We start from the raw sequence: 26,470 nt of genomic DNA, 5'->3' as shown, positions 1-26,470 counted from the left end.
TTTTCAAGTTATTGGCAATTTTTATTTAATGAAACAATGACAAAGGTATTACATATGAAGTACCATAAATAGGTGCCTACTACATCATGAGCAATTCAGAGAATCTATACCCTATTATACCTTTAGTAAACTTTTAAAAAATGTATATATGTACTTAGAAATGTTACTGCGGTGGAGTTTATATATATATAGGAGTATATATGTGTGTGTGTGTGTGTGTGTGTGTGTGTGTGTGTGTGTATACATACATATATATATATATAAAACCCAGAGGTACTGAGTATTTTGATACCTCCTAAATAAGAGCAGCCTTTTAGTTTAAAATGAAAGAATAGGGGCGCCTGGGTGTTCAGTCGGTTAAGCGTCCGACTCTTTGAGTTTGGCTCAGGTCATGATCTCGTGGTTCGCGAGTTCGAGCCCGCATCGGGCTCTGTGCTGGCAGTGCGGAGCCTGCTTGGGATTCTGTCTCCCTCTCTCTCTGTCCGTCCCCTGCTTGCTCTGTCTCTCGAAATAAATAAAGATACACTTAAAAAAGTATTTCAAAATATTTTTTCAAAAAAAGAAATAGATTTCTATTCACTTGTCATTTGCCTTGGTCCAGCAGAGTTGCTAGATGTTACTTAGTATCCGATTACTGTTCTTAATAAAAGTAACACAGAAACCATGTTTATGGCAAACTTTTAATTTTAAAACCAAAATTTAAAAAAGAGAATCTTAGGCAGCAATTATTTTATTCCATATTCTCACTGGATTTTCCGTTTCAGACTTTTCAACATGAAAGGTAATTTTAAACCAGCTTGCTGTCTTCCACGCTGTCCCAAGAATTAGGAACACGATTTATAAGAATTAGGAACATGAGTTTCTAGAATGAAGGGAACAGTCAGACCATCAACTTGTTACCGCTTAAAAAACTTCATGGGCTCCAAAGGTGATTTTCACCCCTAAAAAGACACCCTCACCAACTAATGACTTGGACATGGAAAGGGGACTCACAGTTAATTCAGCCTGACGTACTCATTGTTCATGCACACGAAAAGTACTTTAAAAACCCTGTCCATTGGTCTTCTACTTAAAAAAGGGGTAAAACTGGCCAATATTGCCTTCTAGGTTTTGTCTCCATCTGGAGTTGCCAGTAGGAAGCACATTGAATACGAGTCTGTTCCCTAAAGGGGAGGGAGTCCGGCTTGGTAAAGCCGAGAGGAAGCTGGGTTTCTAAGGCAGCCCGTCAGTGTGGAACCTGACCTACACCCAAGGCCATCTTCCCGGAGATTGTCAGGTGCAACAGGAACGCTTGAGCTGGATGCCTAAACACAAAGGAGCACGAAGGGCTTTGGAAGGAACCGTTTTCACAGTCAGCTGCACCATCACAATGCCACGTTAATTTGATCGTTAGGTACCTGCAGTGTTTAAGGACTTTAATAACGACAGTAACGTTCACCAGGATTATTAGCAGGGTTGTTTGGGACCGACATATAGAACTTCCTGTTAAATACCCATCTCAATGATTAGGAGAGCTCTCTATGTAAAAGGATTCACCTCAGAACGATGCAAGTATTTAAAAAGTCTTTTTTCTTTTTTTTTTTAAAGCTCGCGATTCTTGAGTTTTCAAAGCTTATACAGTTGTAAGAGGACATCGTGTGAAGATTTTATGTGGAATGCAACATATTTGTGTTCTAAACATTGACTATGGGGGGGCTTGGTTGGCTCAATTGGTAGAGCATACTCTTGGTCTCAGGGTCATGAGTTCTAGCCCCACACTGGGCCTGGAGCCTACTTTAAAAAAAAAAAAAAAAAAAAAAAGAGTAAAAATTGACAACACTTCAAAGATCCAGAGTAAAAACAGCAAGGGAATGTTCAACCTCACACCTAATAGCCAATTTTATTCACCCCTCTACAGGTGCTAGCCTGGCCTAGGCAAAGGACCTTTTTTCCCTCTTCCAGAGAATTCGGCACGCTTCCTTCCTGTAGTTTTCCTGTATCAGCTGGATGGAAACCAGCATTCCTTAAAACCATTTTGTTCTATCCCAAAGGAAATGTACCAGGGAAGGAGCGATTTACATGCTCAACATCCGTGCCTAGACAAACACCACCATCGTCTCATTCCACTGGCTAGGAATCCGGGAGAAATGCATTTCAGCGGAAGTCTGAACAACGTACATCGTCAAGGCTTTGTTACGAATGAGTTCTGTAGAGGAAAAAGTGGAGAAAGTAGGGGTAAGCCACACCTCTAACTGGTACCTGGATGTCATCCCCCACCCCGTGCGCAAGACCACCTCAACATCGCTAAGTGAAATTTCACACGGGAAGTTCTAAATGTCACGGCCAACTATTAAAGAAGAGGCAAGAGTCCGCAGCGCGTCTATGCCAAAAGGCTGGACCGCAGCAAGGAGCTGCTTCTCCCGGTACGTGTTAAGAAAGTTGCAATAATGAAAAGAAAAGTTTCACAAAAGAAGTTCAGTCCTCCTCTCAACACACCGCACTGGCACTTTACGTGCGGGACTGCATTCGATCTATTAAAATCTGTATGAGATAGAAAGTGCCCAGATGACAACTTAAAGAGAAAAGAGGACCCTCACCCAGCCCAGATAATTCTTAAATATCACGGTCTGTGTAAAGTGGTGCCATAATTGAGAGACGAGTGAGTTTACTCTTTCAGGAACTGCGGGGGTTCTGGCGTCACTATACAAGGAATGGACGTTAGTGTCGAAACTCCCTTTCGATGAGCCGTTCTTTCACGAAGAAAACCACACGTAAGGAAAACGGGTCTTAAGCTACAGGTCGGAATGATCTTCCTCACTATGGAATCTGGAAAGTTACTCAGGACAGGATGAAAACAGGCTCCGGCTACACTGACAGAGAAGACTGAATGTTAAGCATCAATAGCCATTTAAAGGCATTCGGTGGCGGTATCTGAGAAGATTAAGATGCTTTAAAACAAAAACCCTTATAAGAATATCAAATATTAGGGACTGAGCTTCATAAATAACCAAATATCTATGGCTTCAACTGTCGCCCTACTACTGAGGTAGGTGACCCGGGTTCACTGAAATAGAGCAATCTTTTGGACATGCCCTACGGAAAACCTTGCATAATCAGCTGGTTTCTTAACTCTATGTCTGTTTTCTTTTGTTTTGTTTCTTCTTTCTTTTCATTTACACTCTTTTGAAGAGGCTGTCCAAGCAACTGTTTCGGCCTTTAAGCTCTTGCCGAATAGCATCTCATGTACTCTGTCATCCATGGGTTCTCCGAGGAGGAAGGCTTTATCTTTCGGTTTTTCTCCACGTCTACAGAGTGAGCGCGCTGCCTCTGAGTGACCAGTTTCCTTTTTTCCACCTGTCTTCTGTTCTTGGCTCGTAATGCTGATTCATGAATCTAAATTACTCAAAAATAAAAAGATTATTGTTACTTCTAAAATAAAAGTATAATAACTTACGTGGCTTTTATACTCATTTTCAAGAATATCTGCGATGAATATTTACTACCCCCAGGACCTTTTTTCCCTCTTCCAGAGAACTCGGCACTCTTCGTTCCTGTAGATTCCTGTATCAGCTGGATGGAAACCAGGGCAGAGGCCAGCCCGGCTTCATCATATCCCTTTCTCCTAGGTATAACAGCTCCTCCAGAAAAGCCATTCCCTTGCCCCTGGTCAGTGACCAAGACGCTAAACAATAAAAAACGGACATTAAATTTTAGGTATAAATGGTACGCAACTAATTTGCATGTGTCTCTAGAAACTGGCTCTGGAAAATTATTGAAGATGCTTAGCGGTAAGCCTGGATAAGTATTCCATTAAAGGGCTTTTACCACTTAAGACGTTTCATGCTACAGACGAACTCTGTTGAACTTAATCCCATGCAATAGCCAGAGTCTTTTGTTAAACCACAGCTCCATTGTCTCAAATACCACTCCAAATAACACCATCTGCTAGGGTTCGTTGAGAAGTCTGTTCAGTAAAAATCTGATCATGGTAATTCATCAGAATTCAAACTCTTTGTATTTTCTGCTTCTTTTCATTCGTTCTTTGCTTTAGGCCGACTTAGTCATGTCAGTGCTAACATATGTAATTGCTTTATGGCTGCACACACACGAAGACCTCTGGTCAGACGTGTTCTCGGGACTGAGAGGACAACTGGGGGCACCTCGGTGGCTCAGTCGGTTAAGTGTCTGACTTCAGCTCAGGTCATGAGCTCACAGTTCGTGGGTTCGAGCCCCGGGTCGGGCTCTGTGCCGACAGCTGAGCCTGGAGCCTGCTTCGGATTCTGAGTTTCCCTCTCTCTCTCCCCAGCTTGTGCTCTCTCTCAAAAATAAGTAAATAAACATGGAAAAAAAAAAAAAAAGAGGACAACTAAGGCTCCAATGAGTAAAAGGCACTGGCTGTGGATGAGCAGGGGAAAACACAATCATCCGAATTGAACTCAAAGAGCCAAAGGGAATCTACAGTAGGTGCCAAGAACTACAGAATCAATCTAACAAAAGATAACAAGGGAGTCGAGGAATACCAGTCATCAAAGCCACAGGAACCAGAAACCTGTCAAGAGGCCCACGGCACATCTACACGGGCAGCCACCAGCCCCGCTGGGCTCCTCCTCTGCACCTGCGCCCCACCCCGCCCCCCCGGAACTTGAAAACCCTGACTCCAGCCACTTCTTCTCCTGGTTCCATGTTGGTAAATCTTCCAAATCCCAGCTAATTCCCAGCAACACCCCTCGATCTCCAGGGAGCTGACACCCTCAATCTGTTTGCCAATCAGATGCCCAAATTCCAGGCTTTCCTTGGCCCACCCTGCCATCTCCTAAGATCTACCATGACCCCAAAGCACCGTGGTGAACACAGAATAGGACACCCGATGACGGGAACGCAGCCCAACCCCCAGCCTCCAAGGAAAAGCAGTGACAGCCAGGTGCCCACGAACCCACCTCATGCACGGGGGCAGACGCGCAGACGTTGTGAGTTTTTTGGCTTCCTGTATCGGTCTGTTTTTCTCCCCACCCATAAAGAGCAAACGGATGCTTCTTCTCCTTTATTTTAGTTGATGATCTTTGAGGACTTTTGGCTGCTTTCCTATTTCCTCTAGCAAATAAGGCACTTGGTTGCTGTCGAGGTTCAGTACTGCTGGGTAACTTGTCAGTCTCTTTTGCTCTGACCTGTTGTTCAGGTTTTTCTTTTATGTCTTTCACTGGCAGTGCTTTTGAAGAAAAAAAAAAAAAGGAGATAAAACAAGACGAGAATGCTTTAAAATCACGTTTCTATATAATCACTTCAAATAGCTGGGTTGTGAAATTCATAACGCTTCATGCCGTAACGGCTCAATTCACGAGTCCAAGTAAGCAAGAAATACAGAACCAAGTCAGGGTTATACCTTTCAAATGGTCTGGCCCATTTTAAAATCAACAGCAAATCCACCAAGGCTGGACCAAACCTATTGGAAAGCCACAACTCTCACTCACAGTCCGATATCAAGCATCCCAATTAAATATTAAAACCTAAAGAGCACCACAGCCTCATGGCTTTCTCCACAACCCCAAGGGAAGTCCAATCATCAAGGCCTCACTTCAGAAACAGATCGGGATTTGCGGTAATCTCTCAGCAGATGTAAAAGGTTAGGCGTGAAGTCACTCAACTCAAGTTCCGGGATCCCGTTTCTTTCTGGTGCACCATGATTACGGAAACCTCCCTACGGCTCTTAACGTGCTCAATTTCATTGCTTTTTGAGGTGCCACGAATATGGAGAGCTCCCTGTGGCTCTTAACATGCTGTAAGAAAGAGTAAGCTGCCCACCTTAGTTTGAACGGTCCTCAGTCACAATCGGGAGCGGTTTCCATAGTTACTCACTATGGATTCCCAGCATGAAGAGCTGGAGGTGTGGGGAGGGCACCTTTTGGGATGAGCACTGGGTGTTGTATGGAAACCAATTTGACAATAAATTTCATATATTGAAAAAAAAAAAAACCAAAAAATAAATAAATAAATTAAAAAAATAAGAGGGCTTCCCCAACACTTGCAATAGAAATGACTGCATGAATCAGGGCCCAGGGTCTACACAGCCCTAAAGCCCGCCAGCAGAGCTGGAGCAATCTTCAAGGAGAATGGGACTGCCCTTTCTGAGGTGAACGTCAGACATGAAGGATATACTCTAAAACATACCTACTTCCCTTAACAACATTTTATCCTTTGGCCGCTCATTACTTTTTATAGACCCTTTATTTGTTGTAAAAGTTATGTGATGTTGTTTCAACGCTTCGTGATCCCATGTTTCGTTTCGGCCCGCGTTTCCATTTTTTTTGTTTGGTTGTTTTTACTGACATAAGATCGGCACACCGCATCGTATGACCTTTAGGTGCACGACACTATAATTTGGTATCTGTAGACACTACAGACTGATCACCACGGTAAGTCTAGTTACCACCCATCCCCACGCAGTTGAGTCCCCTCGGCCACGCAGCCTTCCCCCAACTCCCTTCCCCTCTGGTAACCGCCAGCTTGTTCTCTGGATCTAGGAGTTTGCTTTTGTTTTGTTCCTTTGTCTTGTTTTCTAGGTGAGATCGCATGGCATCTGTCTTTCTCCGTCTGACTTCTTTCACTTGGTCTGAAACCTGCTAGACCCACCCGTGGTGTTCCAAACGGAAGATTTCCTTCTTCTTTTTGTGGCTGGGTAAGGAACACTCCGTCGTGTGTATATACGCCTTATCTTCTTTACCCACTCGTCAACGTCAACCGGTGGACACTTAGGGTGGTTTCTCTATCTTGACTATTGTAACTCATGCTAGAATAAACATGGGGGTGCCTATGTCGTTTCGAATTAGTGTTTCTGTATTCCTCAGCTTAATACCCAGAAGGGAAATGGTTGGATAATATGGTTAGTTCTCCTCTTACCTCCATATTGTCCGCCATAGTGGCTGTACCAACTTACATCCCCACCAAGTACAGGAGGGTTCCCTTTCCTCCACATCCTCACACCACCTGTCATCTCTTGCCTTTTTGGTAATGGCAATTCTGACAGGTGTGAGGAGATAGCTGATTGTGGTTTTGATTTGCGCTGCCCTGCTAATGACTGATGTTTAACATCTTGTCACATGCCTACCGGCCATCTGTGTATCTTCTCTGGAAGAATGTCTATTCACACCCTGTGCACATGTTTCACTTGGGTTGTTTGGTGCTTTGTTGTTGAGTTGTGTGAGTTCTTGATGTATTTTGGATATTTAACCCCTTAGGCAAATACCTTCTCCCACTCAGTGGGCTGCCTTTTTATTCTGTTGATGCTTTCCCTTGCTGCGCGGTTTTTCAGCTTGTTGTAGTCCCATTTATTTTTGCTTTTGTTTCCTTTGCCTTTGGAATCAGATCCGGAAAAAAAACATTGCTGAGACCAATTGCCAAGGAGCTCACTGCCCATGTTTTCTTCTAGGAATTTTATGGTTTCAGGTCTTACATTCGAGTCTTTAATCCACTTGAGTTCATTTGTGTGTATGATGCAACAGAGTGATTTAATTTCAGTCTTTTGAATAATGGCTCCTTATATATCTACAACTCCATTTCACTTACCCGAGCTGTTTAGGTCTTAAGGATACCCCTCACTTCAAATGCTCCAGAATTTGGCTCTAGGTGATGATTTACAGATTGCTATTCTAAAACCTCATCACCTCTTTAGGACACATTCTTGTCCCTTCCTATTTCTGGTTGTGACTCTTTTCTTGTTTCGGCCTACATTCCCTTTATTTATTTTTATTTATTTATTTATTTATTTATTTATTTATTTGCCCACATTCCCTTTCTTTCTTTCTTTCTTTCTTTCTTGCCCACATTCCCTTTAGAGTAAGCCCCTGAATAGGAAGTCAAGATACGGGGGCACAAGCGTGAAGTCTTGACAGATTGTCGTCTGTCATTTCTATCTTCTATCTTCAGCAATGACCTTGACTCTACCAAAGTTCCCTTCCTTCTCTTCCTCTCCTGGTCTGTATGTGTCTAACCCAGGTCTTCCAGAGAAGCCTGCCCAGAGAAGGGAATAATGATTTAGGTTAAAGGACAAACTAGTCAGGAAGAAAAGAGAAAAAGAGAGTCCCAACAAGAGGGAATGTCTTGTTCAAAGGCCCGGAAAGAAAAGGGCATATAAATAGTTCAAAATGACAGGTCCAGAGAGAGTCTGTGGATGAAGGCATGGAGCGGGTGGCAAAGGAGGAGACTTTCCACACCAGACTCGGGAGTTCATTGTATCCTGAAAACGATGAAGAATCACTAAAGGATTGTAAGCTGAAAAAGCGACACGGCCCTATTTGCATTTTAGGGATAGGGCCTCCAGCTACCAACGTGAAGGTTGAGTGAGAGAGGCGAGGACAGAAAGGCCAGCTAGCAAACAACGGCAGAGTCTGGGGGTGAGGTGGGAAGTGGGGGCCAGTGGGGGCCAGGAGTCACGGAGGGGTGGAGAGGGGAGAGAAAGGGCCAGAAGGGGGCCCACCGAGCCTGGCAGGTGCTCAGACTCACTGGGCACCTGTGAACCACACACTGATCAGAACAGCGAGTGGGTGGTACCGAGGCCTCTCCAGAGCAGACGGCCCAGCAACACTGCGACAGACCGGTGAAGACGACAGACACCCCGCGGCCCTGGGAGCAAAGAGGAGTCCACGGCTCCCACAGATGTTTAGTGGGGATGGTCCTGCTGTCCTCTGACAGAGGTCCACCCAAGGATAAAGACAGGATACTTGCGGCGTCGGATGGGAGATACTTCTGGAACAACTCAGCAGGCCCATGAACCCAGGAGACAAGGTAGTGAGCCAGCAGGTGGGAACTGAGGTCTGGACGTGGAACAGATCATCCAGGAAGCAACGCGGAGTCAGAGGAGGGGACAGTGAGTCAGGCCCCTAGGGCCACCATTATTTGAGGAGCAGCCAGGCTGAAGAAGGAGAGCCTAAGAGGGAGAAAGAATTGCTAGAAAAGGAGAAAAACTCACCAGGAGAGAAACTACGGGAAGAGCGTTGGTAAAGGAGGCAGCCGTGAACAGTGTTCAACACCGCAGGGGGGAGGGGGTCCGTCAGACGAGGGGGAAGAGACTCGGCATTGGGCAAGCAGGCCGCCTACTGCTGACAGAGGGGGACGCGGGGTCGGGGCACCAGGTCACGGTGGGCTGCGTACCGGACAGAGTGGAGGCCTAGTTCTGCTAACCGTGAGCTACCGGACCAGCCCTCCCCCCCACAGATAAACAAAGACTGATGTTAAAAATCCCGAGGGTCCACAGGCGCCCGGTACAAAGAAGCAAACTCTTCTCTAGAGACCCTGGGCCAAGTTATCCCTGCAAATAATTTTGCAAACGCGCTTATGAATGTACTGCAAAAGATGGGCGGCCTCGTAAGGACAGAAGACAAGAAGGAAGGGCCAGCGGGAGCAATTTTCCATTTACAGGCTATCAAATCGTTGCGTTTACTCTCCGTAACACTTAAAAGAAAGAGACCAACCCAAGTACGTCTGCAGCAGCAGGAGACAAAGACGGAAAATGCAGAAGAGACAGAACCTATCAGCCCAATATTAATATTTATGAAACTCTTGCCTGCTGTCAGGTGAGTGCATGTGACCATACGGGTCAAGATCTTACCTGGAGGGCTGAAGTTTAAACCAAAGACCTTCTCAGAGGAACAAAAAACAGCGGTCATCGCCATTGTGGGAGAGGATTAGAATGCCCCTTTCTCAGGAGCTGACAGGACAGTCAAACAAAAATAAATTCAGTCTTGGTGTAGGGCTGTGCTAGCCAATACGCGTGGCTATCAACTATAAGCGTAAAGGAAAATTAAATAAAAGTAAAGATTCGATTCCTCAGTTAAGCCGATCAGAGTTTAAGTGCTCAATAACCCCACGTGGCTAGGAACTACCATGCCGGATGATACAAAGAGAGAACACGTCCACCGGGCCACTCAGTTTTATTGGAGGGTCTGTTTTGAAGAATCTGGACAATAGAATTAACACATTTGACCGAGTGGCTATACATACAACCCTGCATCCCATAACTACAGAATATATAATGTGGTGAAATGGAACGTTTACAAGAATTTACGCATCTGAGTCTCTAAAGCAAATCTTAATACATTTACAAAATTGAAATCAAACAGAATGTACCCTCTATATAGTGGATAATTATGGTGTAATTATAGTGTAAATCACCTTGATAAAACAACAAAAATAAGTAACTTTTTTTTTAACTTTTTAAATATTTTATTTATTTTTAAGACAGAGACAGACACAGCATGAGTGGGGATGGGGCAGAGAGAGAGGGAGACACAGAATCCGAAGCAGGCTCCAGGCTCTGAGCTGTCAGCACAGAGCCCGATGTGGGGCTTGAACTCACGAACCGTGAGATCATGACCTGAGCCGAAGTCGGACACTCAACCGACTGAGCCACCCGGGCGCCCCAAAAATAAGTAACTTTTTAAAATCTCCAGTTTTGAAATTTAAAAACATTTCTAAATAACGCACAGATCAAAAATAAATCATATGGTTGCACAAAGATGGGAATGCACTCAATGCCACACTTACCAATGGTTAAATGGCAGAGCGAGTTATGCAGATTTTACCATAATTTTTAACAATTAAAAAAAAGTGGTGATGGAAGGCATTCCTTCCTTAATCCTGACCTTATTAGAAATGCTTCTGAAGTTTCTTCATTAAGCGTAACGTTTGTACTATGCTTTTAGGATATAGTCTTTTTTTTTTTTTTAAAGAAAAAAACATTTCCTTACGTTTGTATTATATACATAAATGCTAAGGTTTATTAATTTTTTCATGTATTTTAATAATCATAATGATTTTGCTTAAGTAAATAAAATACTATATAACAAAACTCGGGTCTTTCTCCTGCAGGGAGTTAAGATTCATCCTACTCAACTGACAGTATAGCTAAAGCAGTAACTGTGGGGAAATTTACAACCTGAAATCAACATATCCAAAAAGAAAGGCAGGTAAAAAAAAAAAAAAAAATCAATGCTAAGCACCCATCTTACAAAGCGTAAGGGAAGAAAAGATCATGGATCAATAAAGACATATTAATAAAGAAAATCCACAGAGTCTAGAGTTAGTTTGGGGGGGGGGGGAACTAATAAAATTCACAAATCTCTGGCAAGACTGATCAAGAAGGAAGTAAAAAATAAACCTAAGTGGGCGCCTGGGTGGTTCAGTCAGTTAAGCGGTTAAGCGTCCGACTTTGGCTCAGGTCATGATCTCGCAGTTTGTGAGTTCAAGCCCCACGTTGGGCTCTGTGCTGACAGCTTAGAGCCTGAAGCCTGCTTCAGATTCTGTTTCCCTCTCTCTCTGACCCTCCCCCACTTGTTCTCTCTCTGTCTCTCTGTCTCTCTCTCTCAAAAATAAAGATTAGGGGCGCCTGGGTGGCTCAGTCGGTTGAGCGTCCGACTTCAGCTCAGGTCACGATCTCACGGTCCGTGAGTTCGAGCCCCGCGTCGGGCTCTGGGCTGACAGCTCAGAGCCTGGAGTCTGCTTCCGATTCTGTGTCTCCCTCTCTCTCTGCCCCTCCCCCGTTCATGCTCTGTCTCTCTCTGTCTCAAAAATAAATAATTGTTAAAAAAAAAAAATTTAAAAAAAATAAATAAAGATTAAAAAAAAATTTAGTAAATCTAAGTAAAAATACAGCAAATGGAATTTAGGCTTAATACGCACTGATGACATGTGCATATAGTCCCTTCCCCCCAAAAGCCCACTAAAGTGAAGGAAAAAACGCATAACCCATAGGACAAAAAGCAAGGGAGACAATGACACCAGGCAGCAGGTGTCCATACAATTCTGGAAGCTGGAACATAGATGAGGACGTAGAAGTGACCTTGAGAACTGAGTAGGACGAATCCTAACTCCCTGTGGGAGAAAGCCCCACAGGACACACACTGAACCCCAAAAGGAAATAGAAAATGAGGCAGAAGGCCAGTGTAATGGAATGCCTTTTCCAAAGGTCCAGCATTAATCAGTGCCCCAGCCCACATGCTCTTTTTTTTTTTTAATGTATGTTTATTTTTGAGACTGAGACACAGACAGAGAGAGAGATAGAGCGTGAACAGGGAGGGGCAGAGAGAGAGGGAGACACAGAATCGGAAGCAGGCTCCAGGCTCCCAGCTGTCAGCACATCCGATTCAGGACTCGAACCCACAGACCGTAAGATCACGACCTGAGCTGAAGCCGGGCGCTGAACCCACTAAGCCGCCCAGGCCCCCCAACCCACATGCTCTTCTGACAACATAATATGAACGTGCCTGTTGAGATTGGGGGGGGGGGGGGGGTGTGGATGCTTCTTCCCCTTGAACCTGGGCAGACTTTCATAAGCGAGGAATGGGGAGAAAGAAGTGGTCCATGGCTTCTGGTGATAAGTCACAAAGGGCAGCCCAGCACGTGCCCTGCTCTCTCTCAGGAACAGTTGCCCTTGGAGGCCAGCCAGCACATTATGAGGAAGGCCAGGTGCATGAAGATGTCACAAGCGAGTGCCCTAGCAGCCAGCCCCCAGCCCTGGCACCTTCCAGCAGAGGCTGCAGACGGCACAGAGTGGAAACAAGGCATCCCCTGTGCCCAGGGCAAGTGCCAACCCACAGAGACCGTGGGCAGTAATAAATGAGCAGTGGGATTTTAAGCCACTAGTTTTCCGGGTCACTCGGTTATGTCGCTGTCGACACTTCCTGCAAAGTCTTTCCTCCAGTCGGTATGCCACATGATTGCCCCTCTCCTCGCTCAGAAGGCATGTGGGCTACTCCCCAGAGATGGAGAAGCAGAGTGGGTAGGGGCTTGAGATGCGAGGCACAGGAAAAGTAAAGGGCGACACCTTCTTGAAAAAACAGGTTTATGTGGTAAAGAACAAGGCCCCTCCTCCCTTTCCCCAACTCTTGTTCCCCGAATGCTGACAGCCAGGCTTGTACCCCGCCCCAGGCAGGAGACTGGAGGGTTGCCATCTGGGGAGGTGAACACAAGAAAAATGGGTCCTTATTATGTTTAAGTCCCCCAGAGAAACAGCTCGTCCTCATCCAATTAGTCAACAAGCACCCCCACAGCCAGAGCTCCTGGAAAGCTCTGCAAGTCTCACTCTTACGTGCGAGCAGACAGGCTAAGAGCAAACATCTGAGTACATCCTCTAAAAAGAGAAAGTCCAAAGTATACAAAAAGAGTATGAAATATAACAGACCTCTCAATTATGGCTTTTTTTTTTTTTTGAGTTAAAAGAAATCCAAGAAGAACAGGATGGTTTGTGTTTTTTTTTAATTTTTAATGTTTATTTTTGAGAGAGAGAGAGAGAGAGGTGAGCGAGTGGGGAAGGGGCAGAGAGAAAGAGGAAGACACAGAATCGGAAGCAGGCTCCAGGCTCCCAGCTGTCAGCACAGAGCCCGACGCAGGACTCGAACCCATGAACCGTGAGATCATGACCTGAGCCAAAGTCAGATGCTCAACCCACTGAGTCGCCCAGGTGCCCGCATTGTTTTTTTAATTTTTAAAAATAAAACTTGGGACAAAAGAAAAAAAAAGGTAATCTTTCCAAAATTTAAAACTAGGATGACAGAACTAAAATTTTCAATATAAAGATTGGAAGATACAGTTAAAGAGTTCTTCCAGAAAACAGAACCCCAAATTCCAATATCAAAAAAGTTTTAAATAAAAATGTTAGAGGTTTGATCCAGGAGTCACACCATCCAACTAAAAGTAAATATAGAAAGAAAAAGCAAATAGAGCATAGGAAATTATTTAAACAGTACTAGAAAATATTACCGAACTAAACGAGAAGTTTCCAGACTAAAAAGGCCCACCAAGTTGTCAGCCCAATAAATGACAAAAGACAGGGGTACCTGGGTGGCTCAGTCGGTTAAACATCTGACTTCAGCTCAGGTCATGATCTCACACTTCATGAGTTCGAGCCCCTTGTCGGACTCTGTGCTGACAGCTCGGAGCCTGGAGCCTGTGTCTTCCTCGCTCTCTGCCCCTCCCCCACTTGTGCTCTGTCTCTCTCTCTCTCTCAAATAAACATTAAAAAACTTTTTTTAAAAAAAGACATACACATAAAGGGCACCTGGCTGGCTCAGTTAGTAGAGCATGCGACTTTGATCTTGGTATTCAAGCCCCTTGGGTGTAGACCTTACTTAAAAAAAAAAACAAAGACATAGACTGTTAGAACACCTAGGATAAAGAGAATCTATTAAAAACTGCTCTCTCCGCCCCCCAAAAAAGAGGTCACATATACAAGGTGTTGGAATGGCATGGTACTTCTAAAACGCAAGACCAAAAACTAGGATGCAATATAATAATATCTTTAAACACTGAAATTTCTCATCTATAGTTCTCTACCTTGCAAAATATCAATCCAGCCTTTGGATACAATACAGGCATTTTCGGTCATGCAAGGTCACAAAATTTCTATTCCCATGCAACATTTCTCAGGACGTACAGAGGACATGTTACCCCAGAAGGAAGGGATAAGCCACACGAAGGAACACTCGAGATGTACAAGAGAGATCAGAGAAAGGATGTGAGCAAAAGAAATACTGAAACAGTGAAGAGAAGTCCCAGACTGACAGCACAACGTCTAAATTGGAATAGGAGGATGGGGGTTCAAAAAAAAAAAAAAAAAAAGTCTCCAAGGGAAAAAAGAAAAATAAATGAATAGAACACCTAATGTGTCTAGCATATGCCAAGTTTTAAAATACTACCGGACTATGGGGCGCCTGGGTGGTGCAGTCGGTTAAGCGTCCGACTTCTGCCAGGTCACGATCTCGCGGTCCGGGAGTTCGAGCCCCGCGTCGGGCTCTGGGCTGATGGCTGGGAGCCTGGAGCCTGTTTCCGATTCTGTGTCTCCCTCTCTCTCTGCCCCTCCCCTGTTCATGCTCTGTCTCTCTCTGTCCCAAAAATAAATAAACGTTGAAAAAAAAATTTTTTTTTTAATAAAATAAAATAAATAAATAAATAAAATACTACCGGACTATTTCAGGGTGAAGTAGTCATGGGAATACACACACACACACACACACACACACGCATACAAAAAGGTAAAACAATGATTAACTTCAGGAAAAACATAAATAAAAAGAAAATGTAGTCAGAATATACTACACGGCCCGCCTGTGCATACTTCTACATAGCCACAATAATTCAAACGCAGAATCGTGCTTTAAACAAAATAGTCACCTAGTTAATACTGTGGGACAAACCGGGGGCTGGTAAATGTCAGGGAGTGGGCGGGGCAGAGCCAAGATCTTAAGCTTACATCATCTCCCATGATGGGAAGTCAATATATAATGTTTAAAATAACATTTAAACAGCCAACGGAGGGGTGTCTGGGTGGCTCAGTCAGTTAAGCATCTGACTTCGGCTCAGGGCATGACCTCCCGGTTCAGGAGTTCGAGCCCCGCGTGGGGCTCTGTGCTGACAGCTCAGAACCCGGAGCCTGCTTCGGATTCTGTGTCTCCCTCTCTCTCCGCCCCTCCCCGGCTCGTGCTCTGTCTCTCAAAAATAAACAAACGTTAAAAAAAAAGAAGAAAATAAAATAAAAAGCCTCTAGATGAGAAGAGGGCGGGCGTCGCTGAAAGGAAAGCTAAAAAGAGTTGGAAGGAGCATCCGCGGGAGCGAGGGGCATGGGTGGGAAATAGGTCAGATTTTTTTTTTTTTTTTCGTTTTAAGCATATTTTTTTTTAATTTTTTTTTTCAACGTTTATTTATTTTTTTAAGACAGAGAGAGACAGCATGAACCGGGGAGGGGCAGAGAGAGAGGGAGACACAGAATCGGAGGCAGGCTCCAGGCTCCGAGCCATCATCAGCCCAGAGCCCGACGCGGGGCTCGAACTCCCGGACCGCGAGATCGTGACCTGGCTGAAGTCGGACGCTTAACCGGCTGCGCCACCCAGGCGCCCCCGTTTTAAGCATATTTTTAAAAAATTATGCATATGTGTAAATTTGCTAAAAAATAAAATTTAAGTGAAAAGGAGACATATGAAGGCACTAGAGACAGTTCGGAGGACTCTCCAAAGCATGCTTCAAGGCATATCACAGTGAACACTCCTTAACACCCACCAGGTGCACAGAACGTCCTGACAGCTTTTTCGTACCCGTCTCTTAAATAAGAGTGAGAAGCCAAGGATCATCAGACATTTCAAAAAGGTCTCTAACATGAAATACAGGGTTAAAAGCAAAAAGAAACGCAAGTGGGGAGAGGGTGGGGAGCCAGAAACTAGGCCGTAGAAATGCAATGAGAAGAAAATACATAAAAAAGAAAAACTTCTAGTAATATCCTCAGCAAGATAATAAAAGACACTATATGCACGAATTGAGAAGAGAATACTGTTTTTTACGAAGGAATAAAAAGAGGGACACCTGGGTGGCTCAGCTGGTTAAGCGCAGGACTCTTGGTTTCTGCTCAGGGGTCGTGATCTCGTGTTTCTGTGAGTTCAAGCCTCACATCTCTCTACCCCATCCCCACTCATACTCTCAAAATAAATAAATGAACTTTATAACAAAGGAATAAAAAGAGGAACGGGGGGGGGGGGAGAAGGTAGGGAGGGAAGGTAGCAAGTCCAGAAAACAAAATTAATTTAAAAATAAATAGAATCCCACAGATGAAAAAAAAAAGTAATAGAAGAGTTGTGGGGGGCGGGGGGGCACCACACTGAGCATGCAGCCTGCTTAAGATTCTCTCTCTCTCTCCCACTGCCCCTCTCCCCTGCTCACGCTCGCTGTCTCTCACTCTCTCTAAAATAAAAGAAAGAAAGAAAGAAAGAAAGAAAGAAAGAAAGAAAGAGAAAGAAGAAAGAAAGAAAGAAAGAAAGAAAGAAAGAAAGAAAGAAAGAGTTGTAAGATAAGGTTGAGAATATCGCCCAGAAAAAAAACAGAAGAAAAAGACAGATGAACATTCGAAAGGTAGAGGAGAAATTCATGAAGTCTAACATCCAACTAAGGAGTTCGAGAAGAAAGGAACAGGAACAGAAATAGAGGTGAAAAAACAAAACCTCCCAAAATGACAAAGCAGGAGTTTCACTGCAAGGGCTCACAAGCACACTGGAGGAAGACAGACCTAGATCAAGCAGAAATTTCGGAACGCAAAGGACAAAGGGAAGACCCTAAAAGCTTCCTGAGGGTGGGGACACGTTATCAAGAATCGGGTGACCAGAGGACCCTAGCGCAATACCGCAAGTTACAACACAACACAGCAAATGCCTCCAGACTCTTTAGAGACAGTTCTTCCAACCTAGAATTCCAGGCTCAGCCACGAACTCCCCAAATCACGAGGGCGGGAATACAAGCTATCGTTTGACGTGCCAGCTCTCAGAAAATTAACCTCGCACATACGCTTTCTCGGGAAGCTACTAGAAGATAAGTTCCGACGGGAGGGGTGAACCAAGAAGGAAGATGATGTGAGAGCCGCACAAGGGCTCCTACGTAAGAGAAGCCAAGGAGTCCCTGGGGTGGTAGCCAAGGGCCCGCCCAACATGGAACCAGGCAGGCAAGAGAGAGCAGCAACCAGGCCAGATGGAAGTAAGTCAGAGACGCTGGGAGGGATGTCTTCAGATGTCGAGAGCGAGAGCGAACCTGATGCGTTGGTTGTATTGTGAAAGAAAGAAAAAGGAGTCACGGCAAACAATACAGGGCGGCTTGGCACAACATTTTCCAGGCACAATAATGTAGATACAGTTGTAGGTGCAACAAACTCCATGACGACTATTGAGCAGGTGTGGGGAGGGCCCGTGTGTATGGGTTAGGAGGGAGTGAAAGCCAATAGATAATGCTAAAGACTGAAAGAAAAAAAATTAAGGAGTGTCAACAAAAGCCTTGTCACTCGGAGAAAAATCAACACCAAAGGAAAAGCCACAGGCGCTGGAAGTGGTCCTCTAAGGAACAGGGGGCTGCCCTGTGTGTCTGCTGGATCCTTGTAATAAGCCATACAGAACTAGATGCTTCTATGTGTACATACGGCTTCAGTAAAAACAAGAACCAAAGGTTTGTTTCATAGAAACTCAAGAGGACTCATCATTCTAGTATATAAAACCATCCACGTAAAAAACAAGGATTTTTCAGTCTTGCCAGACATAGGAATCAACAGGCAGGAGCAAAGCAAATGGTCCTGCAACGGAGAGGCCTGGACACAACAAACATCCTTTCTTCTGCCTGATGCCTAAGCCAGAAATATCAGCAGATAAGAAATAACTGACCTCAGCCACTAGTAGGATTCCGTGTCTCTAAGGAAACCAAAATAATCAGGAACTCAGGCAAACACAGGCACCTCAAGTACATCTCACAGTTTAGCTGGTGGGCCAGTGTCCACGGGACTAAACCAGAAGGCATGTGCCCCTGCCCCCTCTGCCTTCTGTTATTCAAATTTCCACCAGGGATCATTGAAGGTAGGAAGCTGCTAGAAGCTAGCTAGGAAGCTACTACACAGCCACAAATCTTGGGGGATTTACAGGTTATCCGAGGATGGAAAGGCAGCTCTAGGATGCACTGAGAATGGCTGAAGTTGACAGAACAGCAACAAAGCAGGCTGGCTCTGTGACTAAAAGATTCAGTTTTCTCTCTTCCAGCCTCTCGCAGAGGGGCTGCGATGAGAGACTGAAAAGCTGATTAATCCCCGCTTTACGGTGCCGTAAACAAACAAAACTGAAGTCACTGATCATCTGTCCCAGCTTCCATTTCTTCATCTATGAAACGGAGATAAAAATTACACCCCTACCACTTAGAATTGTTTTGAACGCTGAGCGAGCAAATACATATTCCAAGATCAGCGCCTGGAGGGATAATAAGCTGTCAACACATTTTGGTTACTTTTCTCGCCCAAGCCTCTTTAAAATCGAGTGACCCGGGACGGGGGTGGAGAACTGGGACTGGGGGAGGGGAGGGGTGGGGGGAGTGTCTGGCCAACGCTAGAAAGTAGCAGGAGGGAACCCCTGGTTACTCCAGGCTGTATCCTAAGGCATCTAGCCCGGCCCCAAGCACCAGCGACCGTCCATCCGGCCTCCCGCGCTGAGACCCCAACTCTGCCATCGTCTGGCCAGGAAAGAAGGTGGAGGAGGACCAGGGCAGAAACAGAAGACGCACAGCACCCGAGGGCCGTCTTCCAGCTACGGCTCCACCTCCACCCCGCGGCAGCCTTTTGATGAGGGGTGCGCGCACGGGGGACGAGTGGGTGGGCAAGAAGCGGAGAGCACCTCGCACTTACAACGAATATTCTCCCACCAACCAGGAGTTACGCAACCGCCTGCGTCAACAAATTCAAAATACTCTTCAGGGACAATGCAGCGAGGTCAGGGACTTAACACAGAAAAACAGCGGCCCCATTCATAAGACTGAAAGCTGGGCTCAGCGACCTTAACCTCTTGGGCTCGGTCCCCTCTGAGAATCTGACGGAAGCTGGGCTCCTCTACGGGGGGGGGGGGGGGGGGGGAGGTGCTTAGATATAAATAGATGGGATTTCGGAGCTCACTAAGGCAACCACGGCCCTCGGAGGAAGACCCGGAGTTCAGCGCCACTTCAACCCAGTTCACAGCGGGCCCAACCCAGAGCCACCCGCTGACGGAAATAAGGGCGGGAGGGCGGAGGCGGGGCTGACACCACCCTTATTTCGGCCAGGGAGGCGCATTCTCCGTCTACCAGAAAACAAAACAAAAAATGAATAAATAGGAAGGGCTTGCCCTGAGCGCTGCGAGACACGGAGCTGGGCAGCTCGGACGCCAGGGGCAGCCCCCTCCCGGCCCCCTCGCGTCCCCCCTCCCGGCCCGGTACCTGGCAGAGCCACGTCCGCCGCCTCCTCCGCGCTCGCCGCGTCCCGAGCCTCCCCGGCCTCCGCCGCCTCCGCGCCCTGCTCCTCCGCCGGCCCCCGCGCCCGCCGTTCCGGCCCCTCCCGCGCCGCGGGTTCCGCGGGCGGCGGCGGCGGCGAGGCGGGGGCGAACTGGGGCGCGGGGCCCCCGGCGCCCGACGACGCCGACGACGCCGAGTCGTCCGAGGCGCCGGCCGGGCCCCAGTCGTCCCAGAGCCAGGGCGCGTGCGCCTGCTCCAGCAGCCGGCGGCCCAGGCGGTAGTGCAGCAGCTCCCGGTAGCACGGCCCGTACTCTTCCCAGCGCGGCTCCCGGTAGCGCTTCATGTACTCGCTCTTCACCCCGCTCCCCGGGGACATGGTGCCTCCCGCGGGCTTGAGCGCGCGCGGCTCCGCTCCGCCGCCGCCGCCGCCTACGGAGCCGGGGACACGACACAGAAACCCGCCCCGCCCCTCCCGCCGACCCGGCCCGCCGCGACGTTTAAACCCGGAGCCCCGCCCGGACGGGGCGGGCGGGGGCGGGGCGCGGGCGGGGGGGCGGGGCGCGGGCAGAGGGGGCCGGGCCCGGGAGGGGGCGGAGGTGAGGGGGCGGAGGGAGCGGGCGGCCGGCCCCGGGAAGGGGCGGGGCCCGGGAGGACGGGGCCAGGTAGCGCCTCGTCCCGTGACCCTGTCCTGACGGCCCCGGCGGGGTACCGCGCGGGAGGCTCCAGGAGGAGGGCGCAGCGGCCAGGACTGCGGGGGCTGGGGGGGGTCACCCCGGGGGACGGCGGCCAGAGGCCGCGGGCTGGTGTGACAGGGCCGCGGGAAGCCGGGGACCGGCGGGGGCAGGAGTGAGGCAAAGCAAGGGCGGGGGGTCCTCGGGGAGCCCTCCGAGCTTACCTCCTCGGTCCCGCGCCGGCCTGGCCCTGCGTCCCCGGCCCGTCCTCCGTGCGCGTGGCGCAGCAGCTCCGAGCGGCCCGCTCTCCCCCGCGCTTTCCTGCCGAGCAAGATGTCGCCGACGGCGCGGCGGCCCGCGTCCCTGCGGCAGCCGGCAGGCGAAGGCGCCGCCTCAGTCCCCGGGAGCAGACGCCTCCCCCGCGCGCTCCCGGTCTCGGCCCCCGCCCGCTGCGTGGGGGCGGCCGCTTCGGTGCCGAGCGCGAGGCGCGGGGGTGCAGCGCGTCTGCCAGCCCGGGGCCCCAGGCCCACGTCCCCGGCCCACCCGGCCCAGGCGCCCGCGCCCCCGCGTCCCCAGTAGGCGCCGTCCCAGGCGCCCGCCACCGCGGGAGGCGTCAGTTAGGGGCTGGGGTTGCTACCCCGTCCAGTGAACGGCGCAGCCCCCCCGGGGTCGCACCCTCTGCGCTCCCCTCCTGACACCCCTGCGCTGCTCTCCTCTCCCAGAAACGAGTCCCCGCGGTCGCTCTTGCTTCCTTCCTGTGTTCACGCAGCACCTGTTACTGTGGGTTTAACCCCTTTCCACGTGTTAATACGAATTCCTTTCTTCTCGGCACCCCAAACATTTTTTTCAACTTCATTAAACCCGCCAATCCACCCTCTCAGAGACGTCAGCACAGAAAGCCTGGACAGATTCAGTTGCCTCGTGCGGCAGCATACAATGTTGCTGCAGTCGTTAGAGTTTCAAGTGTGGCCCCACGCAGATCCTTACCCTCCGTTAAAAGGAGCCTTGATACATTCGTAACAAAAAAGATTCGAAAGCAGCTTTGGAAAATCAAAATACTTAAAACGGTTGAAAAGCAGGCCTAGGCCATCCATGAGTGAGTTACACCGGTCTGGCTTCCGTAGTGGGTTTTCCTCCATTCACCTATTTTTTTTTTTTCATCTACTATTTAAAAAAAAATTTTTTTTTTAATGTTTACTTTTGAAAGATGGAGAGACAGTGCGAGCAGGGGAGTGGCAGAGAGAGAAAGGGAGGCGCAGAATCTGAAGCAGGCTCCAGGCTCCGAGCTGGCAGAGAGCCCTACGCGGGGCTTGAACTCGTGAGCCATGAGATCATGACCTCAGTGGAAGTCCGATGCATAACTGACTGAGCCACCCAGGCGCCCCTTCATCTGCTATTTTTGCTTCTGTCTTCATTCATATTCTGCCTCAGCCCCTCATGGAAGCCGACTGATCCAGAGGTCGACACTGCCCAAATGGGACAAGTCAGACTGTCCTGAGAACTTGAAATGAGCAGTCCAGGAGTCATTACCCCTGGATTGTTAAGGGCAGTTTTCTGGATGGACCACTGCATGAGCCCTGGCTGTTGACCTCCCCACAGCAGCCCTGACTTCTCTCTTCCCCAACTTTGCCTTTTGATCCTTGAGACACCCCCCTTGAGACACTTCTAATGCATTTCACCTTTGTGGAAGTGGCCAGGGGTGGTTTGGGATGGTTGCGACCCAAAGAATGGTAACAAATATATTAATAACCTGGGGGGAAATGACAATGTGCAGTTGTATGAAAAATGCAGAACGCAAGCTGTCTCAGCCTTGGCTGCGTGATTAAACACCCCAAAACTTAGTGGTTTAACATTACAAAAAGATGGCTTGTTTCTCACAACTCTGTGGGCTAGCCAGGCACTTCTGGTTTCACCTTGCTGGTCTAGACTCACTGTACAGTGGCCTTTAGCCGGAGAGAGTTGAGCTCATGAGGGCCTCCCATGCCTGCTGGGGGGGCTGGCTGTGCACTGGCCTCGTTTGGTCCCCTCCCTGTGGCCTCATCCTCAGGAGGCTAGACTGGCTTTTCCACTCGCCCCTGTCTTCTGAGAGGGTAATGGCAAGCTGGAAGGCCTGGGAAGGTCATATACATCTCTTCTCCTGCGTCTAATACTCAAACAAACCACAAGTCCAGCCCAGATTCAGAGAGAAATAAACTTCACCCCTGCAGGAAAAGGGCAGCAGCTAACTTCCCTGAGTGCTTTGTGGTCCTGCTTTACAAGGTAATATACTGGGTTTTTTTGTTTTTTGGTTTTTGTTTTTCGTATAGCTGAAAATAGAACTAGGAATGATTTGTTTTATTTTTTTTTTAAGTGTATTATCTGAGAGTGAGAGCACGCCCAAGTGAGGGAGAGGCAGAGAGAGAGGGAGAGAGAGAGTCCTATGCCTTGTCAGCATGCAGCCCAACGCGCGGGGTCTGATCACATGGTTCGTGAAATCGAGAGCTGGACGCTTCACTGAGCCACGCAGGTGCCCCGATTTGTTTTGCTTTTACCTGTTGTGCACACTTAAGCGTGCTACTTTGATTCTAATTTTTGTAAGTGTTATTATTCATCAGGGCTCGTCCACTTGGAGGTGATAAAAAACCAATTCAGCCAGCTTAAACAGAAAGGACATTTACTGACTCTGGCCGAGCTAAACCCAGAGTCCCAGTCAATTTCATTGGGATTCTGTTTCTTTCTGTCTTTGAGCTCTGCTTTCCTCCTGGGGCTGGCCTTTCCCACCCCCACCCCCACCCCCACCCCCCAATGTAAATGGGCTTCTTCCACATAGCTGAGGAAGAACCCCTTGTAGCTTTATGTTGTCTTAGCTGAGGACCACCAGCATAAGAGAACAAAGATTCTCTGGTCACATGCTTAGCCGTTGGCAGGTGTAGGAAGTGACATGATCGGCCAAGCCTGGGAAACGTGCCCATCTCTGTCGATGGCGATAGGGTGGCAGGCTGAGATTGACAGCCCAGGGAATAAGGATGGAGTGACTCCTCAGAAGGAGGAGTGATAGGCACACAAAACTGTGCGTGCCCACGTGGAGGTTTGTCTTTGTGTCTAAGAAGAACAAGATGAGAATGTTCTAATTTGACAGCACGTGTAAGAGGGATAAAAACGTGGGATATAGTTGATCTTAAGTATGTTGATCTTAAGCTGTTAGGAATTTGAATACAATCGGGGCGCCTGGGTGGCTCAGTCGGTGGAGCATCTGACCTCGGCTCAGGTCACGATCTCACAGTTTGTGAGTTTGAGCCCCGCGTCAGGCTCTGTGCTGATGGCTTGGAGCCTGGAGCCTGCTTCAGATTCTGTCTCCCTCTCTCTCTCTCCCTCCACCACTCACACTCTGTCTCTCTCTCTCTCTCTCTCTCTCTCTCTCTCTCAAAAATAAACATTAAAAAAATTAAAAAAAAAAAAAAGAATAGTCTGTTCATACAGCACGGAAAGCTGCCGATGTGGATGAGAGTGTCCGTCATATTTGCAGGTGGGGTTAGGGCCCGTAAACAGTGGTTACAAGATACAACTGTGGCAAACGTTGTGGACTTGGAGCTGCTTTTTGTTTTTTTAATATTTATCGTTGAGAGAGAGACACAGTGCGCAAGCAGGGGAGGGGCAGAGAGAGAGGGAGCCGCAGAATCCGAAGCAGGCTCCAGGCTCTGAGCTGGCAGAGAGCCCAATGCGGGGCTTGAACTCGTGAGCCATGAGATCATGACCTGAGCCGAAGTTGGACGCATAACCGCCTGAGCCACCCAGGCGCCCCTGGGAACTGGTTTCTTAAGCAAGAGGGAAATTTTAGGAATGGCCTAAGAAGCTCACAGAAGACACAGAGAAGGTGGAAAACAGGCAGGCCTCAAGGAGACCTCCGAGGCCAGGCTGCAGGGACCTGGATGGACAAGAGGGGGAAGATCTGCCCCCTTGACTTTGGCAGAGGGAGGCTTCAGTGAGAGGCAGCCCTGGGAGAGCCTCTCCACCAGGGTGACTGGGGAGCCAATAGAAAGCAACGCTGAATCCTGGGAGACTATAGGAAAATAATAGCTATTTGCTACATAGGCGTACAGATTCGTTATTAAGACCTGCTAGTCCGACTTCAACTCAGGTCACGATCTCGCGGTCCGTGAGTTCGAGCCCCGCGTCGGGCTCTGGGCTGACGGCTCGGAGCCTGGAGCCTGCTTCCGATTCTGTGTCTCCCTCTCTCTCTGCCCCTCCCCCGTTCATGCTCTGTCTCTCTCTGTCTCAAAAATAAATAAACGTTAAAAAAAAAATTAAAAAAAAAAAAAAAAAAGGCCTGCTGGTGACTCAGTCTGGTCACAAAAATGCATGGCTGATTCTCTGGGCTCCCTGCTTCCCAGAGCCCTCCCCAAGCATCCGGCACTATCTCCCCCTCAGGGTGCCACCCCATCCTGGGTCAATAACCTCGTCTTTCTTTAGCGCAGGGAGGCCGTCTTCCAAGAGCTCTCTCCGCTTCACTTGTCCTTTCTTCTGAGAAGATGTTCTTTTCAGGTCACGGGCTCTGCTCCCAGTTCTCCCGAGCCCTCCCCTCCGCCCCCTCTCCAAACACGAACATACTCACAAGTCGCCCGTCCACCCTACCCTTTTTATAAGTTCACCTCCCAGTGGAGAAGCTACAAACGCTAGATATTCTCCCAGACCCTCTCTTGCGGCTGGAGTGCAGTTATGAGACCCTAAACTCTGTTCGTCAGATACTCCTGTCCCGAGGCTGGCCATCAGGGTTTCCTGTTGCATCGGAAGCAGGGACCAGGAGGCTCTCTGGCCGCGGTGTCAGTTTCAAGGCTGAGTTCCTGGGGCAGCAGTGGCCACAGCGCTCGGAGAAACCCCAGGGACCAGAGCCAGCCGAGTCAGGGATGGGAGCCGCACACCCAGGGCTCCAGGGCAGTGGCGGTCTCCGTGGCTATTCTTCCTCTGAGAGCTCCACACCTGTGTTTTCCAGCCCGTCCAGAGCTTCTGGAAGCCACCCAGGCAAAGTTTTTAAATATGTGTCTTTTCTTCTACACTGAGCAGAGCGGATTTGTCTGCCGAGCAATCAGGCGCTTTGTTCAACACACCGGCCGGTCCTGACTCCTCCTCTCGGATGGGTTTCCCAGTTTCCTTGGCAGCTTCCTATTTCTCCGTCTCCCTTTTTAAGCCACGGATTCCCCCCATTCTTTCCCCTCCGCTCTCCTCTTGCCACCCCCGCACGAGGGATCGCATAGCAGCGGTGACCCCTCTGCATCACGGCATCAATGCCCCGGTGCCCCGCCCCCACTCTGGGGGCCACACCGCCTTCCAGGTCACCGTCCGTCCTCCCCTCGCGCCCAGCTGGCTACCACTTCGAGCTCAGTGCTCGTATCTACCACCGTCCTCGCCCCGCCCATCCCTTCTTCTGGAGTCCCAGTTCCTGCTAACGGCATGTCCGTTCTCCCAGTCCCAGTCAAAATGTCATCTTTGTGACCGGGTGCCCCACGCGCAATCACTCGCTGGTGTGATCACGTCTATCAGGCCGTATTTCCTGTGCCCGTCCTCTCACCCGCCACCTTATCAGCCCAGTTGGGGGCACGCGCACAAGCACCAACTCCCCTTGGCGGCCCTGCAGAGAGCAAGGACCTGATCAGATAAGGGGTCTACACGGTCAGGGGCAGGCCTAGCTGAGCTGCTACACCCACAAGGCCTCCCCCGATCCTCAGCTGAAGGGGAAGCTGGGCCCGTGGCGTGGGAAAGAGCTGTCAGAGCTGTGGGCTCATCCAGACTCTAAATAAGAGAGTCTAGAAAAATAACATTAAAAAAAAAATCCCCCAGGACACCTCAGGACTGTTTAACTGCCTTCCTTCCCTCCTTGTCTACAACGAACGTAGCCAGGAATTGTCATACACAAAAGTACACACAGAGAATTCCTTTCACAGGAACAAGATCTAGGCCAAGCATCTGTTTGCCTGGATTGTTCCTGGTCGGCATAACCTTCTGTCTCAAGGCCCTACCAGCCATGGGAAGAATGAAAAGATGAAACACAGTGTGTAGCTTGAATTCCTACCGAGAAGCCTGCAGCCCCG

The 26,470-nt window shown here is 48.6% G+C and overlaps 1 protein-coding gene across 4 annotated transcripts; it reads right to left on the bottom strand.

The window, feature by feature from the left end:
• LOC122492766 (centriole, cilia and spindle associated protein) lies at window positions 1–20,808 on the bottom strand. 4 transcript variants are annotated; one of them, XR_006299762.1, is made up of 5 exons: window positions 20,630–20,795; window positions 19,720–20,163; window positions 4,917–5,185; window positions 2,577–3,372; window positions 1–2,185 (listed from the first exon to the last, which is right to left on the bottom strand). XR_006299762.1 is itself a non-coding variant. In XM_043596355.1 (4 exons), exons 2-4 carry the CDS (start codon window positions 20,108–20,110, stop codon window positions 3,196–3,198), a joined length of 837 nt encoding a protein of 278 aa, XP_043452290.1. In that variant the 5' UTR covers window positions 20,111–20,163; window positions 20,630–20,795; the 3' UTR covers window positions 1–3,195. The 4 variants fall into 4 exon arrangements, 2 of the variants coding, with proteins under 2 accessions (XP_043452290.1, XP_043452291.1); XR_006299763.1 differs by having other exon boundaries at window positions 2,649–3,372; XM_043596355.1 differs by having other exon boundaries at window positions 1–3,372.
• Between the last annotated feature and the right edge of the window lie 5,662 nt (window positions 20,809–26,470).

This window comes from Prionailurus bengalensis, chromosome D2, assembly GCF_016509475.1.
Source record: "Prionailurus bengalensis isolate Pbe53 chromosome D2, Fcat_Pben_1.1_paternal_pri, whole genome shotgun sequence".
NCBI classification, from domain to species: Eukaryota; Metazoa; Chordata; class Mammalia; order Carnivora; family Felidae; genus Prionailurus; species Prionailurus bengalensis.
The sequence above is the reverse complement of the archived record's forward strand: the minus strand, read 5'-3'. Positions and strand labels throughout refer to the sequence as shown.